General features: G+C 35.8%; 1 protein-coding gene across 7 annotated transcripts in view; it reads right to left on the reverse strand.

The window, feature by feature from the left end:
- NTRK2 (neurotrophic receptor tyrosine kinase 2) overlaps nt 1-19,277 on the reverse strand; it is a 197,893-nt gene that overhangs the window by 146,888 nt on the left and 31,728 nt on the right. For 5 of the 7 annotated variants that reach the window (XM_087715937.1, XM_087715936.1, XM_087715939.1 and 2 more), the window contains exons 6-9: nt 18,530-18,687; nt 3,988-4,124; nt 2,243-2,375; nt 1,043-1,342 (exon numbers count right to left, since the gene is read on the reverse strand). In XM_087715937.1, coding sequence (XP_087572063.1) covers nt 1,043-1,342; nt 2,243-2,375; nt 3,988-4,124; nt 18,530-18,687 — 728 coding nt within the window. The remainder of the gene's footprint in view (nt 1-1,042; nt 1,343-2,242; nt 2,376-3,987; nt 4,125-18,529; nt 18,688-19,277) is intronic. The other 2 variants (XM_087715938.1, XM_087715941.1) reach the window with 1 other exon arrangement.

A 19,277-nucleotide genomic window follows, 5' to 3' on the forward strand; every position in this document is an offset into this window, starting at 1 on the left:
TCTTTATGTACTGCCATTTTTTTTTCTTGAGGGGAAGAAAAAAAATCTTATCCAGCCTTCCCCAAGCTGGTTTTCTCCAAATGTATTACAACACATAGCGAGGCAACCTCTAGTCAATTAATCTACCTTTTTTTTAAAGCATCCCCATAGTACTGCAAATTTATAAACCATTCCACCACTATGATTATGTGATCTATTCACAGAAGAAACAAAAAAATCCCAGCATTCTTAAGAGTTGCCTATGATTAATAATTTTGCTAGCAGTAGTGATAAAAAAGAAAGATGATATGACTTAAATCACATTTAATTAAAATCACAGATAAATATAAGAAATGCAATTAGCTTTAAGTATATCTGAAAAGAAGACTTAATTGTTTTTATTCAAAGGAAAACAGTAATTTCATGTTGAGGAAATTATGCTAAATCCATCTGATCTAATCAGTGACTAAAAGCAGACCCTGGTGACTGATGAAAAAAAGAAAGTAAAAGTTAAGCAAGCAAATGGATGGAAAATGCTCCCTTTAGTGGCAGTAATGTACTTTTAATCTTGTACTGCAATATTGAAAACAAGAAAATATTATTGTTATTATGAATTTAACCATATAAGAGTATTCTATTATTGGCTAAAGATCTTAAGCAGAAATACTTTAAGCCAGTGGTCTCCAACCTTGGCAACTTTAAGACCTGTGGACTTCAACTCCCAGAATTTTGCTTTGCTGGCTGAGGAACTCTGGGAGTTGAAGTCCACAAGTCTTAAAGTTTCCAAGGTTGGAGACCACTGCTTTAAGTCATCATGGAAAGTTAAGGCTTTTCACTCAGAGGAAGATTATATTATATTTGCATATCTTTGCTTTTTAGCATTTTAATCATCTGACCTTTTAGCTTAATAGTATGGGACTAAAATTAACTTTACTTTTGCAAGTAAATAGATGAATGCTTGCTTTTTAGTGATGTCATCACCTAATGCTACCATTATATACTGCATATATTTTAAAAAACCTACTTAAAGCTTCAACAATGTTTTAATTATATTATTACTTACTACCTCCAGGATCTTCCATAAAATAAGCTGAGATGTTGGCTTCATCTTTTCCATATTGATTCTGTGCCACCAAAGTATAATTGCCATTGTTGACATGAGTAGGATTGTCCAGCTGAAGGCAGCCATGATATTCTGTCCGATTAGTAACATGTATTTTGGTCCAGATATATTCTGATTCATTCAGTTTAGCCCCATCGTGCAGCCATGTCAAGACTGGTTGTGGATTTCCCCTCACACTGAATGGAATGCACCAGTGATGGTCCGAATATGGTATTTCAAGAAATGTAATATTTGGTGCAACTATAATAAGAACAATGAGAAAAATAACCTGAGTCTTTTATGTATTCTCTTCTTTGACAATCAGTCAGCTTGTTCAAATAAAGCTAAGACACAAGCAGAAAGACAGAAGGAATGAAATTTGAAAGTTCAAGTTTCAAGTTTAATTTTATTTATAGGCCGCCCAATCCCGAAGGACTCCGGGCGGCTTACAGAAAGTAATCTTGATTGCGTATAATTAAAAAGTTATCTAGAAGAAGAGTTGCTAGACTAGGACCCATACCACCTCTGTTGACTACCTGAAGTTTCTTCCCAAACGTTTAGTTTGCGTGTTGGGCCATCTTTCACCCTCCCCAGGCTTCAGGAGGCTTCCCTAAAGCCTGGGTAGGGTGAAAAACGGCCCAATGGGGCCCACCCGAAATTCAGGAACTAACTTCTGTGTTGCCTGTTGGGCCGTTTTTCTCTGTCTGGATGCTTCAGGAGGCTTCAGGGAAGAAGAGAGCGAAAAACAGCCCAACGAGCAAACTGGAATTCCGGAGGCTTCAGTGAGACCTGCGGGCATGTGCGGTGTGTGTGTGTGTGTGTGTGCGCGCACATGTCTGGGGGGAAGGCATTGCATTATGGGTGTGGGCATACACGTGTGCGACCCCCCCCACTCCCCCTGCTTTTGGCACACCTTGACAAAAAGGTTAGCCATCACTAGTATAGGTTCTCCTGCTTGAGCAAGGGGCTAGACTTGAAGATCTCCAAGGCCCCTCCAGCTCTATTCTATTCAACCTAATTAATTTCTTTCAAATATTTATTTTATAAACGATCTCTCTCTCTGGAAAAAGTTCAGCATAAATTCCAAAATGTTAATTCCCTTTTTTTTTCATTAGGCAACGATTTTCTACATGAAAATATTGTCTAAAGTTATTTACATACAGAACACGGTGAGGTCAACAGAAGCTTGGTCTTCACCCACAGTATTTTCTGCTATACAGTAAATCTGTATGCCACTGTCACTTGATGAGACATTCTTTATAGTAAAAGAAGCGGGGTTCTTATTTGTGTCGCTCTAGAAGGAATACAAAGACATACACAGGCTTAGAGAATTTCCATTAAATGCGTATGATTTTATGCATACTATCAATGCCAACAAATGTACTTAACTAGTTTACATAAGTGTTATATAGCATTGTAAGTCCTCACACTTACGAATGACAGCTCGGCAGCAGCCAGGCGCGTCTTAGCCAATCAGACGCGCCTGCCAGTTGCCGAGCTGTCAGTCGCAAGACAGCGAGTATAAAAGGCAGCACAACTCCAACGGCTACCCGATCTACCACATAACTACGGAAGCTATCCGGTCTACTGTTACAGACTATCCGATCTACTGCACAACTATATAGACTGTCTGGTCTACTGTTTGTTTCTGTTACTATCGTTCTTGTTACATTAAAACGGTTACAGTTACCTCAGACGCCTCTGATTCTTCTTGTAGCGATCTAACAATAAGAACACTTTCAAAAACCTTATTCACTACTAATATGGAACAAGCACCATATACACACTGCTTGTTTTGAGGACCTCTTTGCAGATAATCTATTATGCCCAGTTCCCCTTGGATGGCAATTGGACAGCATTCATTGTGGTAAACACGGTATGATACTATAGGTTTGTAGAGCCCAAGGGAGTAGAAAAGGGTTTGGGTAATTTGACTTTCCCCATTATCTAGCTTGTTTACGCCCTTCCTTAAGAAGCAAAGCAAGATATCTAGATGATTTCAGGAGAAAATTAAAATTTCCCCAAGGAAAGGTATAATGCCATCCATTCTGAAGCAGGTAGTTATGCATTCTCTTTTGAAAAAGTTATATCTGGACCAGTGGTGGGTTTCAAAATTTTTTAGAACCTCTTCTGTAGGTGTGGCCTGCGTTGTGGCAATGGTTTTCCGGCCATGTGACTGGGTGGGAGTGGTTTGCCGGCCATGTAACCGAGTGAGAGTGATTTGGCAGTCATGTGACTGGGTGGGCGTGGCCAAATTGTAAAATATGGTAAAACTCACTTAACAATGCTCTTGCTTAGCAACCAATATGTTGGCTCAGAAACTCTGGCATTTGAAGCACGCAAGTCTTAAAGCTGTCAAGTTACAAGACCCTTGCACCCCTAACCCTTCAGAAAAAAAACCCTGGGGTGTTCAAATTTGACAGCTTTAAGATTTGTAGACTTCAACTCCCAGAATTCCTCCTCCAGCCATGTTGGCTCAGGAACTCTGACATTGAAGTGTGCAAGTCTTAAAGCTGTCAAGTTACAAGACCCTTGTACCCCTCACCCTTTAGAAAAAAACCCAGGGGTGTTCAAATGCTTTAAGCTTTAAGACTTTAAGGTTTAGATAGGACTCTTAGAGGAGGGCGGGGAGACTGGTGAGCCAGCCAATCATTGAGGAGCGGGCGGGGCAAGCGTGGTGCAGACAGGCAGGGGGAGGCAGCCAGTTCTAAACGGCATGGTAGATTTGTGGAACCTCTTCTATCGAAGAGGTTAGAACTGGCAGGAACCCACCCCTGATCTGAACCCAAATGTCCTTGATAAAATGAGCTTCAGCAGAAATGAGGACCACCCAAGATAAATTAATGCCTATTCAAAACATGAGTTTTGCCATGACTAATATACATATTTTAATATCAAAATCTTACCTCATGTTTTGAAACAATATTATTGAAAACCCAAGCTATCGTTGGTGATGGACTTCCTGTGGCTTCACAATATAAAGTGATAGTTTTGCCTTCAACAACTGTGAGATTTTGTGTATTCAACTTGACTGAAGGCATGCCTAGAGAGTAAGACAGAAATATTTTTAAACCTGAACATATATAGTATGGTATATGTTTGTCAGATCTCAGAAATTAACAGCAATATTTTGACGCATCAAAACGGAACTTTAAAATAAACAGAGTACCAATTCATTTGTTAAGACAACCTCACAAAGTAAAAGGACTTCATTCTAGTTTCATGTAGTAGCAACAGTAATGGGATTCAAACATGTTTACTACCGGTTCTGTGGGCGTGGCTTGGTGGGTGTGGCTTGGCAGGCGTGGCATGGCGGGCATGGTAGAGGAAGGATACTGTAAAATCTCCATTCCCACCACACTCCAGGGGAAGGTTACTGCAAAATCCCCATTTCTTCCCGATTGCATTCAGTTAAATATGTTTATCAAAATGTGTCAAGGAGATATAGATCATGTGACTTACTGGATTATTCTCCATTCCTCTCAAGTGAAAACATCTCCAAAGTAATCCATCCCTCGCAGTGGCAGTGATCACTACGGAACAGTCTATCATTTAGATTACAGTTTTAAATATTCAACTATGCCACTGGTGGGACTATAGGCACCAAAGATTATTCTTGAAAATCCTTTCCTTTTCCCAATATTTGGAGCAAATGTCTCCACAAGATCTAGAATAGGTCTGGATTTATTTTTGCTTTGTGCTTACTTAAAGCACACAACAAATACTGATTTGTCATTTTCAACTCCAAGCCTAATTTTGTTTTTCCCTGGCCACTCTGACATCAACCTAGAAAAAGTAGGGTGCTGTTTTAATTATGTAGAATGTGTAAAAAAAAGGAATTATTTCTGAACTCATCCAACATGAAAGTTTGTTCATGTGTAAAAATTCTACTGATTTCTTGTAACCTGTCCTACATACTGATGCCACTGTAGGAAGTTGACACCCACCCTTCTCTTAGGAAAATGAGATATTTTAAGAAATATTAAAAGGGTAGAATATTTCCCCTAAAAGGGAGGCAGAAACTCAGTTCCTTCCCCCTTGTCAATGGGCCATTAAGACTTTGGCCAGTCTATTCTACATAACAACATCTCCTTCGGGCAGAGCTATAGGAGTTATTGCTCAAAACCCTTTCATTACATCATCACCCACCAAGGTGATAGCCATCTTTCCAAACATCCACCATGTTTCCAGTGTCTTTCTTCCCACTTCAGTGGTGGGTTGCAGGCGGTACACCCCAGTACGGGCCTACTGGTGCCTGCCAGGAGCACTGGGTACCATTCCAGTATGTTGCTCTGGAGGGCCCACCGGCCCGCCAGCTCTCCTTATCTGTATTTGAGCTCTTATTTATTTATTTATTTATTAGACTTATATACCGCTTCATAGGCCTTTCAGCCCTCTCTAAGCGGTTTACAAATTTTTTTAGCAAATTGAGTCAGCAACTTGCCCCCACAGTCCGGGTCCTCATTTCACCCACCTCGGAAGGATGGAAGGCTGAGTCGACCTTGAGCCGGTGAGATTTGAACTGCTGAACTGCAGATCACAGTCAGCTAAAGTGGCCTGCAGTACTGCACCCTAACCACTGCGCCACCTCGGCTTTTCAGCGCTTCTGCACACCGAGCGTACAGCCCCTGCTCGATGCTCCGCTGAGCAGCTGGAGTGTCATGGAGCATCGCAGGAGGCAAGGATGCATGCGTGCGCTGCGCACCTGTGTGCGTGTTCATGTGGTAGATGCCACACCCCGTTGCACTGTACCAGTTGCAACAGGATCCGGAACCTACCACTGCCCCACTTAGAACTGAACCCAGAAGGATATTTCTTCCAACAACACCAAATACACCCAAGGAAATGTACTGCATTCAGTACATATATAGGAAGCAATAGACTTTACAGCATCAGATGTTTGATGTTTCTACATACAAATGACAGTTGGATATAAAGATATAAAATATTTTACATGAAACATAAAAACATCTAGTTGAAAAGCTTTGTTCCTCATTGCTAATATTGAAAATTAATACATGCCTATATAACTGTTATCCATTCTAACTTATATAGAAATTCTCGGGGACTGTGCAATAGCATGTGGACTACTGTTATGTTCCTCAGACAGGGATGTTCCGTCCCTGTGAGATGTACTTGAAAATATGTTATTTGTTTTGTAATATAGGTGCCTAGTAACTTGTGAACATAATGAAAGTTGGAAATGTATTTTTTTTTCAGAAGAAACTAACTTAAATGTGATACTTTTGGAATGATGACGAAGATGATAATCTGAGCCTTTGGAATTTTCTTCTTTCAAAATCTGTTTATTTCTTTTTAAAAATATATATATATATGAAATCATATTCTGATACTGCTACTTTAGTTTGTCATTTGGAATCCTACTTCATAAGGTAAATCTTGTATGTATTTGACAATGAATATGTACAAATAAATTTCCAATTACAGTCTAATGGGCTGCTGCAGATCTGAACTATCTATGCAGATCTTAAGTCCTTTTCATCGATTTCAGAAAGTAAAGGCAAAGATAATGCTAGTTACCATTTAAGCAACAGAATGGAACAGAATACCACATAATCATTATGTCACATAATCTCCTAGAACCACAATTATATTTGCAGCTGAAAACTTAAGGATGGGAAGAAACTGAGAGAAAACAGATAAGGTTTTCACATACATACGGCTCTCAAGAGAGGGGAAAGGAAATAAAAATCTGCTAAAGACGTACTGGAAAGGTCATGTTGGAGTCAGAGAATGAGAATATGGCTAGCAAATGAAGTGGATCTAGGCAATTTTGGATTGCTGAAGATATCTACGTTCCTGTGAGATGGAAAATAATCCACAAAGAGTCAACAGAGGATTATCTGTGCTTTAGCGTATCAGCCCCCACCTCGCACCCCCAAGGGAAAGGATGACTGAAAGATAAATTAACTTTCTGCTAGCCCCCTTCCCCAAAAAAACTTGCCAGTTAAGTCTAACAGAAGTCTACCTAAATACCGATGTTCCTAACAAAAGAAGCACAGTAGCAGAAGTGTTGCTTTTGAAGGCAAGGGGATGGTTTTGCAGAGCTATGTAATTGAAAAAAAAGTCGACCTCTTAGTATAGTGAATGCCCTTTCTCTGTGAAATGTTATGAATAAATAAAATCTGAACTGAAAGAACCCCCCTTTTATCCTGCCTCTAAATAGCTACAAGCTTCTATTCAAAATACCAGTCAATTTGCACTAAAAAGTCTAGAGATTGAGAATGCTCAAAATTCAGGGCAGAGCTCACAAGTTAATAACTAGCTGCACTTAACATTTTGGAAACCAGAGGACTGAGAGCTACAGGCAAAACTATTATTCAAAATGGATGTGCTATGGATCCAGGGTGAGGCTGGCATTTTGCTGTTCAGATTTCTATAACAAGAGTTTGCATTTGCTGCAGCAGCCACTATCAGCCAAAAAAGGAATTCTGATAGAACCAAGCTTGTATTTGTTTCTTATTCAACCAGTCCTCTAAAAAATATGCCTAAACCCAAGCTATTTTTAAAAAATCCATTCTAGACAGATTTTCCCAGCTTGATTTTGTCACAATAGCGATAGCACTTGGACTTATATACCGCTTCATAGTGTCTTACAGTCCACTCTAAGCGGTTTACAGAATTAGCATATTGCCTACAACAATCTGGGCCCTCATTTTCCTGACTTCGGAAGGATGAAAGGTTGAGTCAACCTTGAGCCTTGTGATATTCGATCTGCCAACTGATAGCCTATGGTAGCCTATGATCAGCAGAAGCAGCCTGCAGTACTGCACTCTAACCACTGTGCCACCAACAGTGGTTTTGAAAAATCATAGGTAAGTTTATTGGGCTTTTAAAATGCAATCATAATATTCTAATATATTTTAAAATGTTCAAGCACCGCTTAATGTCTATAAAATAGAAAATATTTTTTCTCCCTATATTACAGGGATAGATTATAATTATCTTTCATAGATCATTTTTCCCATAAACATTTTTATTGGTCTCAGATTTTTTAAAGAATATGGTATTGATATGTTATAATAAGGAAGCTATAATTCACTCAATGAGGCATACCATGTCATCACAAAGCTTTGATTGGCAGTTATCGAAACTGGAAGAAAACTCTGCATGCAAGTTGGATATTTATTATAGCCTCAAAGCTTTCAATAACTGGAATTACTGGACAAAGTCTCAAGAGCAAAATTAAACAGAACATCCATTAAAATCCTAGTGCTAAATATATTTTTGAACTTGGTTTATTGTGTGTATATTTTAATACAATAAGATGAATTACAGAGAAAATATCTCCATGGTTGCAACTGCACAAAGCGAATAACATATTATCTACTTAGAAGTAACACTGCAAACTATATACACCCCAGTAATGAAAAGTGGGATTGCATACTAATTGGTTTGACTTTGACAACAGGAAAGAACTTCTCTAAATATAGAAACGCTGCATAAGATATTAGTTGTTTTTGTATACCCTCATTCAGAGGCCACTTTGCATAAAGCATTTGGCATTACCGAAGAGGCTTGCATAGTTAACTTAGACATAATGCCAGCTATTATTAGTACTTTGGTGATGTACACAACAGTAAAGGCAAAATCTCCTCATAAATCAAGTTCAAATCCTGGTGACTCCATGGAACTATTGATGGAATCATTCTAGTAAAAATACAAAAGTGGTGGTTTGCCATTATACTTTTCATGTATTAACTAGGTTCAATCCTACTCAAGTTTCTAAAATCAGCCAAAGCAGTGATCTCAGATGATTCTTAGCTAATAGGCTTCCACAGTCTCTCGTTCTTCAGTACAGTATAATTAGTAAGACACAAGTATAACATTTTTAGCAATTCTTTTTTCAATTAACAGTTGAAAACTATTGTTTAAATCAGAAATTATTCTTAAATTAAATAATTAGAAAATAATTCAATCATGATCCATAATCATGATCCATAAACAAAGTTCATTTGTTTCCCTAAATGAAAAATCTAACCATTTTTTTCACATATGAATATTTTGAGAAACTACAATTTGGTTTTTAAAAATGGGAAATCCTAATGTGATCTTTGCTGCCACACTGGTAAGAAAAATCCTATAAATCAAAGCAGGTTGTCTATCTGAAGAAAAAAAATATTTATGGCTCCGTTTCATAATTTCAGATTATGTGCATCTCTTATAACAAGGTTGCGTTTTTGTGCATCAGTACAATACACATTTTCTTGAGTTGGGTTTAATTCCCAGTGACTACATGAACATATCCATGTAGTACTCTTGACAACAATACAGAAGTAGTTTGTCACTGCTTTTATCTATTATTTATTCTCAGCTTCTCTGACTCAAGCCTTTGGATTTCCAAGGAGTTTCCTATACAAGGATACACCTAAATTCAACTTCATTTAGCTTTTTGGGAACAGCAAAGTTCAGCTAACATTTGTTTCCTACTGTTGTCATTTATATAATAAGAATCATTAAGTGAATTTTTCAGATCAGGATATATTTTGCAGAGGACAGCAAGCTCACTGGAGCTGATGTTGATGGGTACATAATGTATCCACATGAATCTGCTGGATATTTATGCTCCATCCAAAATCTGTGGAGAAGCAACTTGACAAGCCTTCCATTCATCTGGATTTTTTTTTATATAGATAACTTTCCCTATCAGCATTATGGCTGTATATGGATCTGTGTTGAAAGAGCAAAATGTGATTCTGAGTGTGTATCTTAGGAAAATATAAAATATAATCTTCGGAAAATATGTATCTGATTTAAGGTGTACCCAACAGAAGTTACATAATGAATATTCCAAATCACTATTACCCTTCAAATCTAGACCTCTGCACAACTAGAATCATTCTAAAATTCTTCTATTTTTCTTTTAACAAAATAATGCCCTATAAATGACCAAAGATAATTTACAATGAGTATTATAAACAGGGATGTAGTACTATAAACAGGGAGGGAATATTATAAAAAGGAATGGAAACAGAGATGAGCTCCGCCCCCTATAGTTGGCAATGACTAGCAGAGTGAAATCCACAGGACTCCTTTCCTTATTATAAACAGGGAAAGAAACAGGGATGAAACTTTTCATCCGTTCTTCCAAGTATTCCCTGGTAAAAAAATAACTAGGGAATATTTTCTAAAGTATCTTAGATATTGATATTGTACAGAATTTCAGCATAATCCTCTTTGTTGGATCTTTTTTGACTCTGTTATTATCTATTCATTGATGTCTCTTAATATTATCAATCCAAAGTTGCAATCTCCTTTTGGATGACTTTCCTTGTTTTTATGTGACTGTATTTTCAATGTCTTTACTATTTCTTGTCTCTTCTAACAGGTTTTTGAAATTCCGTGTTAAGTGTTTTCTTGAAATCACGTCTTTCTTGCCTTTGTCTTGTCTTTTCTTCTGGGCAATATTCACTGTCTGTTCTGCCATCCAGTTTGCTTTATTCTATATTGAGGGTAATCTCATTTCACATGCATCCTCAAAAATACCTTTGATTTAATTCCACAGTTCCTCTGGTTCACTATCAATGAGTTCAAGACGTCAAAGCAGCACTGATGTTTTCTTTGATAACAGTTGGTATATCTCAAGATTGTATTGATAGCTGGTTGACTTTGTTCACGATTTGTTCCTTCCCACTTTTTAGATTTTTTTTAAATTCAGCCTTTACTATCTTTTATAAACAACTCAAGACAGTGAACATATTTGATATTCCTTCTGCCTCGTATTTTCCCCACAACTATAATCCTGTGAGTAGGTAGGGCTGAGAGAGAATGATTGGCCCAAAGTCACCCAGCCAGCTCATATGCCTAAGGCGGGAGCCACGGGAATAGAATTCACAGTTTTATAGTTCCTAGCCTGGTGACACTACACCTATTTAGCCTCTCGCCACAGTTTTGCTGTTATAATTTACCTCTTCAATTCATTGTGTTAATTATATATTAATTTTGTATTTCTGTGTGCTCTATCTGGTTATGTCCATGTACGTATAAATGTACTGTTTTGAATGTTGAAGAATGTGATAGCAATGAAGAAATCATTAGTTTGTTAAAAATTTATAAGCTGCTTTGTTTCTATTTTCTAAGGCATATAGTCCGACTACCTACTATCCTTACTACTTGCAATTCTCCAATCACAAGCAGTGCATCTCACTTGCATGTTTTGTCATCTTCAAATAAAACTTGAGTACAAAACACATCAAGCTCCTTCACTTTTCCATCAATGGTTAGAGCAAAACCATTCCTTTTTTATTTTCTAATAAATAATCTAGAGTCAAAAAATCAAAATTATTTGCCAGATGTTGGAGATATTTGCAAAGATCTAAAACAATGTCACCATTATTATTATTTTTATTTGTTCAAAAGTGAACAATATTTCATAAATAATTATTTAATATCTAGTGGTTTTAGTATTGTTATCTTTACCTGTTTCAATACATAAGTATTATACAAATGCATATATTTTAATTTTTAATATGGTAAATATTGATAAATATAATCCACACAAACAAAAGCTCTGGGAGGGGGGTTTCTAAATTTTTAAAAGAGGAAAGTGTATTGAGAGCAAAGTGTTTATTAAGATGAGCACTGACTGTTAGGCTGCATTGCCTTCGTCACAGAATCTTATCAAGGTAGTCCAGATGGGAAAGTTTCTGTGGGATCTTGCCACCTACTGGTAAGGAAAGAAATTATATGATATATCTCATTTATTATATTTACCTGAAATAAAAATGAATTTTTCCTCCAAATCAGTATAACTTAAAATGAAGAAGAAATATTTTTTTAGATTCTAAGGCAATGGAGACTTTTTAAAATTTTGATTCTTTTTGGAAGGAGGATATCTTGAATTTAAAGAAGTCTTCCTTTCAGGTAAATATCTAGCTCTTCAGCTCCCTATTATATAAAAGTCTTGGTTTAAAATAATCTTATAATGGTTCCAAAAGCTTTAGAGCAATCCACAATTAGGGGAAACATTTCTGGGAAAGGGGAGGTGTAAATGCTCAAAAATGGGTTGGAAAGGCAGAGATAACTATAATTATTTCAATATGAACAATGAAGAGTTCTATGGATAATATATATACATGTTTTTTTCATAGGCTGATATTCAAATTGTTCAGTATTGTTTCCAAGATTTGGAAAATGTATAGAACCATATTTTCATGACATAAAGCATTAGGTCATGAAAAAATAGATGGGATTATGAATTCAAGTGTAATGGATTTTATTTTTAAGCAATTTTGGAGTACAGTGGGGTTTTTTAAAAAATTAAAATGTATAAAAGCATAATCTCTGTAACATGTGAACCATATGTAGTATATAAAACATATGGTCAATATTACTGTCAATATTTCCAACAAATCAATGTTTGGCTTAAGTGTATCCTTCAAAATCTTATTGTTACAATTCAAAATTTATTGGGGGATTTAAGTTACTAGTTAAACTCCTAGAGACAAAGATAATATTTTGAAGTGATGTTCTCAACCCATCTTAGGTTTCTGAATGTACATGATAAAATAAGATCCCATTGGAATTAATTTTATTCTTGCAGCAAGACTTGCAGTCACATTCATGGGAACTTGTTTAAAAGAGTTATAATTCTGGTCTAAAGTAAATTATATCTCAAGGCATTATACAAATTGATAAATCTTCCATCTTTTCGAAGACCTAACAGCCCCCTCTATCTTCAAACCAGGGGGATTTTATACATCAGTAGTTCCAACCTGATCATTTTAATATTTAGTCAAGATAGCAAAGAGCAAAAGTTCAGCTTTAGAAAATTATTTAGCAAAAAAAAATGAAGATAGGATATCAATAAAAATTTACAGAAGGCTTCTCTCAGAGAAGAAAGAAGTACTAGGAATGGGGAAAATATCTCATGCAAGACAACTTAATTTTAGAGTGATTTTTAACAACAGTGGAATAATCTGCAACAAGAAGTTTTAAACATGGACTTCATTAAAATATAAAATTTTGAACAGGAATGTTAGTCCTCAACTTATGACCATGATTGGGACTAGAATTTCCATTGCTAAGCAAAGTGGTAATTAAATGAGTTGCACCTGATTTTATGACCTTTTTGACAGGATTGTTAAGTAAATCTCTGCAGTTGTTAAGTAAACCATTCGGTTATTAAATAAATCTGGCTTCCCCCATTGACTCTGTCAGAAGCTGCCTGAGAAGGTCACAAATGGTGATCACATGACCCCGGAACATTGCAACCATCAAATACATGTGGGTTTAAAGGTAAAGGTTCCCCTTGCACATATGTGCTAGTCATCCCCGACTCTAGGGGGATGGTGCTCATCTCCGTTTCAAAGCCGAAGAGCCAGCGTTATCCGAAGACATCTCCATGGTCATGTGGCTGACATGACTAAATGCCGAAGGCACATGGAACGCTGTTACCTTCCCATTAAAGGTGGTCCCTAATTTTCTACTTGCATTTTTACATGCTTTCGAACTGCTAGATTGGCAGAAGCTGGGACAAGTAATGGGAGCTCACTCCGTTACGTGGCACTAGGGATTCGAACTGTCGACCTTTCTAATCAACAAGCTCAGCGTCTTAGCCACTGAGCCATTTCATCACGTAACCAAAGGGATGCTGCAACTGATATAAGTGTGAGGTCCACTTGTAAGCCACTTTTATCTTTGCAGTTGCAACTCTGTGCAGTCACCAAATTAATGGTTCTATGTTGAGGACTCTTATACTGAAAAAGATTTGTCCAAACTATAATCTTTTTGAACAAGATAGAGATGCATAAATATCCATACTGCTGCTACATGGACACATAAACACACATCATGTTATTTTCCATTTGGTGTAAACAATACTACACAAAAGAAAGAAAAGCAGTAAAAAATTGTAAGCCACAGAAATTATCACGGTGTTTCAATGACTTCCTGAAAACAAAAACCTAGTTTATGCACTTTACTTGGCACAAAATCACACTGTACTTCCCAAAGTTTTGCTCAGTGTGACCTCTTCCACAGTTTCAATCAGAATTCTGTCAAACATCTTCTCAGGCATACTTAACAATCTCCCTGTAGTTCTTACATTCATTTTTGTTAGCTTTCCTTTTGTATAAAGGAACAATAACAATTCTTCCAATTGTTAAATCCAGATGCAGTTTTTCACATCATGTTAAGCAAGATAGACACAGTCACTCCATAGACAAATTGCATTCATATGTGGACATTTCTCCAGGTATATAATCTACTCCTGAGCTTTAACTGTTATCAACATTCTCACAGTAATTATGACTTGTTTTTGTACATTTATCTTGGGCATAACAGTTATAGTTTCTTTAATTTTACTTTTTGGCATTTTGCTATCATCTCCCTATAAACTATAAATATAAAATACTTCTTCCGGGATTTCCTCCTTCTAATTTCATCTCATATCATTTCATCACTTTTATTTTTCATTCCCCTCTTTTCTGATCCACTTCATTTTGGTCTCTTAAAACTTTACCATTCCTTGCTCTCTGCACCTTACTTTTTGTCTTTTTACATATTATACAATAACTTTATTCTCATACTATTTATAACTCCTTATATGAATTTTGCTCATTCACAACCACTTTTGCTTTCATATTCACAAAGCATTTTTCCATACTTTCCATTGGTCTAATTTCTCAGCCTTATGGGGTAAGTGAACAAGTTGGAGGAAGGCAAGCACAGACTGCACATGAATCAGATGAAACCAGGAGAGGACTAGGGAAAACTGACATACATACATTACATATATCATACATATGAGATTAGCAATGATATAAATAAATACATGGGAAATATAGCTACTGAATTAAAAAAAAGAAACTACGCATTTTTCCCTATGGTGCAGCAATATTGATTTTTAACAGTGAAGCCAAATTATAATGTCAAAAAAAGTATTTAAAATCTCTTGAGGCAAACTTTCTTAGTAGACAATCAGATAAAAAGAAATCTACTTCCACAAAACAGGATATTTTTTAAAAAAAACTTGAAATAATATATTAGATACTAAACAGAAAAACAGAAAAGTCTGTTTTACAGAGCTAGTGAATAGAAAGCCTCATTACCTGTCCTCAGATAATATATACTAAGCCACTATAAACTAAGTTTATTAATTAAAGTCCATTTGTCTGTAATGACTCAACATAATAAATCATAGTTTTTGAACCACAATAGCTGGATTTTATTTATTAAACTTCTGTAATTAATTCTGACTTAGATTCATGGTATGGACATATTTCCAGGCTAAAGACTATACTCCAACATTAAGGGATGAGTCAGGATGAAAACTAAATGTAATTTACATTAAAATGTAATTAAAATGAAAAATAGTTAATTTGATTATGTCTCTCGTCGTGCATCTGATCATTTTTACTTCCTGTCATATTATCATTCCAGTTTGGTGACAATTTGGAAATCCCTGAGGATTACATATGACATTGAGGCTCAGGGCCTCTCATTCAGCATGATCCACGAATCCAGGACTCTCATATAAACATGTGTGTGATTGTCATTTAAATTTTCCATGCTCCTCAGTTAGACTTCTTTGTTCTTACTTTTCTCTTAAGCAAAATAATTAGAAGCATTGGTTTTAAATACTGTTTAAATTTGGGCAGGAGAGGGTTTATTTAGATGTCTAATATGGATAATTAGATTACGGCAAGTCTGTGTAGTAAATTTATGAGAACTAAAATATCTCTGTCTTATAAAGTGCTCCCAAGAAAGAGCATCATAAGATGAAAATTTTGTCCTTGTATATTTGAAATGTATAAACAAAGCCCTTGGCAGCTGCAATTGTAACGGATTCCCATCAGAAACAAAGATACAAAATTAAAAGGAAGAAAATACTAAAGAATGAAATATTCATAATAGTACAAGTTAACTTTTGTATACTGAAATATACCTAATCTCTATTTATATCCCTCCCAATTATAAACCTTATACAAATCTGTGTAAATAAATTCTATTGTCTCTCACATAATAAGTGAGGGGTCTGAGCCTGTGAGGCAAAATAGTTAGTTTTGCCTTAATAACACAGCACCCTTAGTATCTTTTCTCAAACAGATAGGTAGCAGAAGTGGGTTGCTCCTGGTTCAGCCTGGATCGGGCAAACCTATAGTAGCAGCGGGAGGAGGCTCCACCCACCCACATGAGCATGCGCACACAAGCAAACTGGTAGTAAAAAAAATTAGAAATCCACCATTGGTAGGTAGGTAGGTAGGTAGGTAGGTAGGTAGGTAGGTAGGCAGGCAGGCAGGCAGGCAGGCAGGCAGGCAGGCAGGCAGGCAGGCATATAGATAGGTAAGTCAACACATAACTACTACTATGCTAGCTCACCATAACAAAAATAGAAGAAAATCTTTAAGGAGTATACATATAAGTATTAAGTCTAGTTTAAGTAAAGCAGCATTTCTTCTTGATGTTGATATTTCAACAGCAAAGAGTAGTACAGTCCTCACCACAATGTCAGTGATGGGATCAATGTTTATTCCTTGTATTAGGAATCAGTATAATTTGAATTTCAGAAATCCAAAGCAATCCAGAAATCCTGAACAATGGTCTGACCCTACGTAAAATTCATCTGTTCTATGCTGAATGATATTGTGCTTAATTTAAAAATGCTCAATGACATCCTTATTTTTGGTACTGAAATAAACAGGTACCATTTTTTCAAGCTATAGTTGTATATGTTTTAAGGATTATATTATCAGAAATAACTGTTGAAATACATTTCAACAGAAGCCCCAAAACTGATTCATCCAGCCTTGACCATAATACCATATGGCTAAATAATTCTAATCTGACTATTGCCAAGAAGCAGAGCTAAAACAGAATTTTTTTTACCAAACAAGAAAAAATACATAATGCAAATCACTGTGGAGGGGGATGAAAGCCAAATGCTTTGATTCATCTAGTATTTTTTAGGCAATAAAATGTTATCATGGTTAACCTAAGCTATCCCAGTAACTAAAGCACCACAGAACTCGTTGGTTATACAAAGACTTTATCCAGAAATCTTGTAACAAAGTCCTAAAATAATCTTCAAACTGGCAGATGTCAGAGAAATTTCCTTATGGATTTTTGTCTTTCAAAGCTTGTAAGGCTTAGGTTTTCATGTCTGTCAGTTGCATTGATCCACAGAATTGGATCAATTGTGTCTCCCTTTTTTACTCTATGCCAAACTTACATCTTTTAAAAAGGTACTTCAGACAATATCACACAGTCCATTAAAATAATACCATACTAAATGCATCTCTTATATTTTACTCCCTGTTGGATCAGAAGCAAAGAGAAATATAAAAAATATATAGTGTAATTCATTTTAAAAGGGTAATAAAGTAAAACTTAAACATTTTCAAGATGATGCCTCAAGATGAAATTCTACACATTAATATACAATATACAATATAAATAGTCCCCTCAATTATTTTAATAAGAAAAAGTAGCAAAGGAAAGAAAAAAGAAGAAAAAGAAGGTGCAAGTCCATTGACACAATTTTTTAATGCAAGGAAAACAGGAGACAGAATATCAAGCACCATAAACAAGCCTGCAAAAAGATTTCATGGAATTCAGGATTTTTCCATTTTTACATCGTAAACGACAGAAAGCACAAGAGATAAATGTATGTGACCCTTAGATACAACATTTTCCTTCCACTAATAGAAATAAATTTTATTCATTTCGTCAATTTCTCCCTCCCATCATAATCTCCAAAATCGCCACCCACTCATTGTTTAGCAGTCCTCCAGCATATATTTTTATGGAAATGCAACAGAGAGAAGAATCAGTGAAAATTGTTTCTCTTTCCACCAACAAGAACTTTCCATGAATTGAATCACAGCACAATCCATTACATACCAGATTATTTACTCAGATAAGTAGCTTGCTTCATTCTAGATGCAAGTGAAAATTTTGTGATTTTTGAAATGTTTAAAATTATTATTATTTTGAAGCAAAACTTTCTGAAGTGGGAACAGATCTAGAGTTCATTCAATTTACAATTATCTGTTTCAGTTTTAACCAACAGTTTTATTTATAGAATAACAGGACATTAACAGTTTTCAATGTTCTTATAATAGAAACAATACTTCATTAGATAAATTAGAAATAAGAGTACATTTGGGGGGATTAGTGTATCACTAAAATGAATTTGAAAAATTATAAAAGTCAGGGAATTATTTCAGACAGAAAATCATGCCTGAATCCTATTAATCATGATTCCATCTAAGCATCCTGCATATGACTGCAAGAGTTGTCTGAAATAGGATTTATGTATCTCCCAATCAAAACTAAAACTTGTTTTTAAAATAAGAAAATCCATTAAACTTTCTATGAGGTTCTACCCAAATTAATGATGTTTACACAGAGGTAGAGCTTAATCTCTTGTACTCCATTTTAACAGCTTAAATATAGATATTATTTATTTTCATAAAAGTGCATTACCACAGTTTGGGACTGGCTTCTCCAGCAGAGATATCCTCTGGTTGTAGTCATTTATGCAGTAAAAATCCTGAGTTTCTGCTTTTGGAAACTTGGTCTCTTGGAATACTTTGATCCACATAATATCACAGGAACACTTGAAAGGGTTGCCATCTAAAGTCCTACAACAACAACAACAAATAGATTTATATCAGAATATTAAAGAAAAGAATCCCTCAAATAACAGTTCACAAATCAAAGACACTTTAAAATAATACTAGACAGGTCTAAACAGTGACAAAAACAGCAGATGAAAGCACTTGTCACTATTCTGGCCCACAATTAGGTTAGAGGAAAACACTTTTCATTCCTGTCCAAACAATGTATTTATTTTTCCACTGATTGTTATGTGGATATTTAAATGCAATATTGACATTGCATGGTGGCTCCTAAACTTTAATCTACTAATCAGCTAAGTCTATATATCAATAAAATAGTACTTCCTGACAGATCTAATTCATTGGATTAGAATATATTCCCTTTTGCATCTGTGTGAAAGGGGATGCCCCTTCTAAAATGAGGTCCTAAACCCTCTTTGTTTGATTTTGCCCAAAATAGTTCTAATCCATTTATCTAGTTTAGTCTACAATCTGATCTCCTCTAAACGTGTTAGGACTATAATTCCTAACATTCTTAGCCAGTGTTGCTAGTTTAGACACATTTGGAGAGAATCAGGTTTGAAAAGCTCAAAAATCTAGTCTTGACTGGGAAG

The sequence above is a fragment of the Thamnophis sirtalis genome, unplaced genomic scaffold (genome assembly GCF_051295495.1).
Source record: "Thamnophis sirtalis isolate CommonGarterSnake01/CBP01778 unplaced genomic scaffold, rThaSir2_p1.2 scaffold_5, whole genome shotgun sequence".
NCBI lineage: Eukaryota > Metazoa > Chordata > Lepidosauria > Squamata > Natricidae > Thamnophis > Thamnophis sirtalis.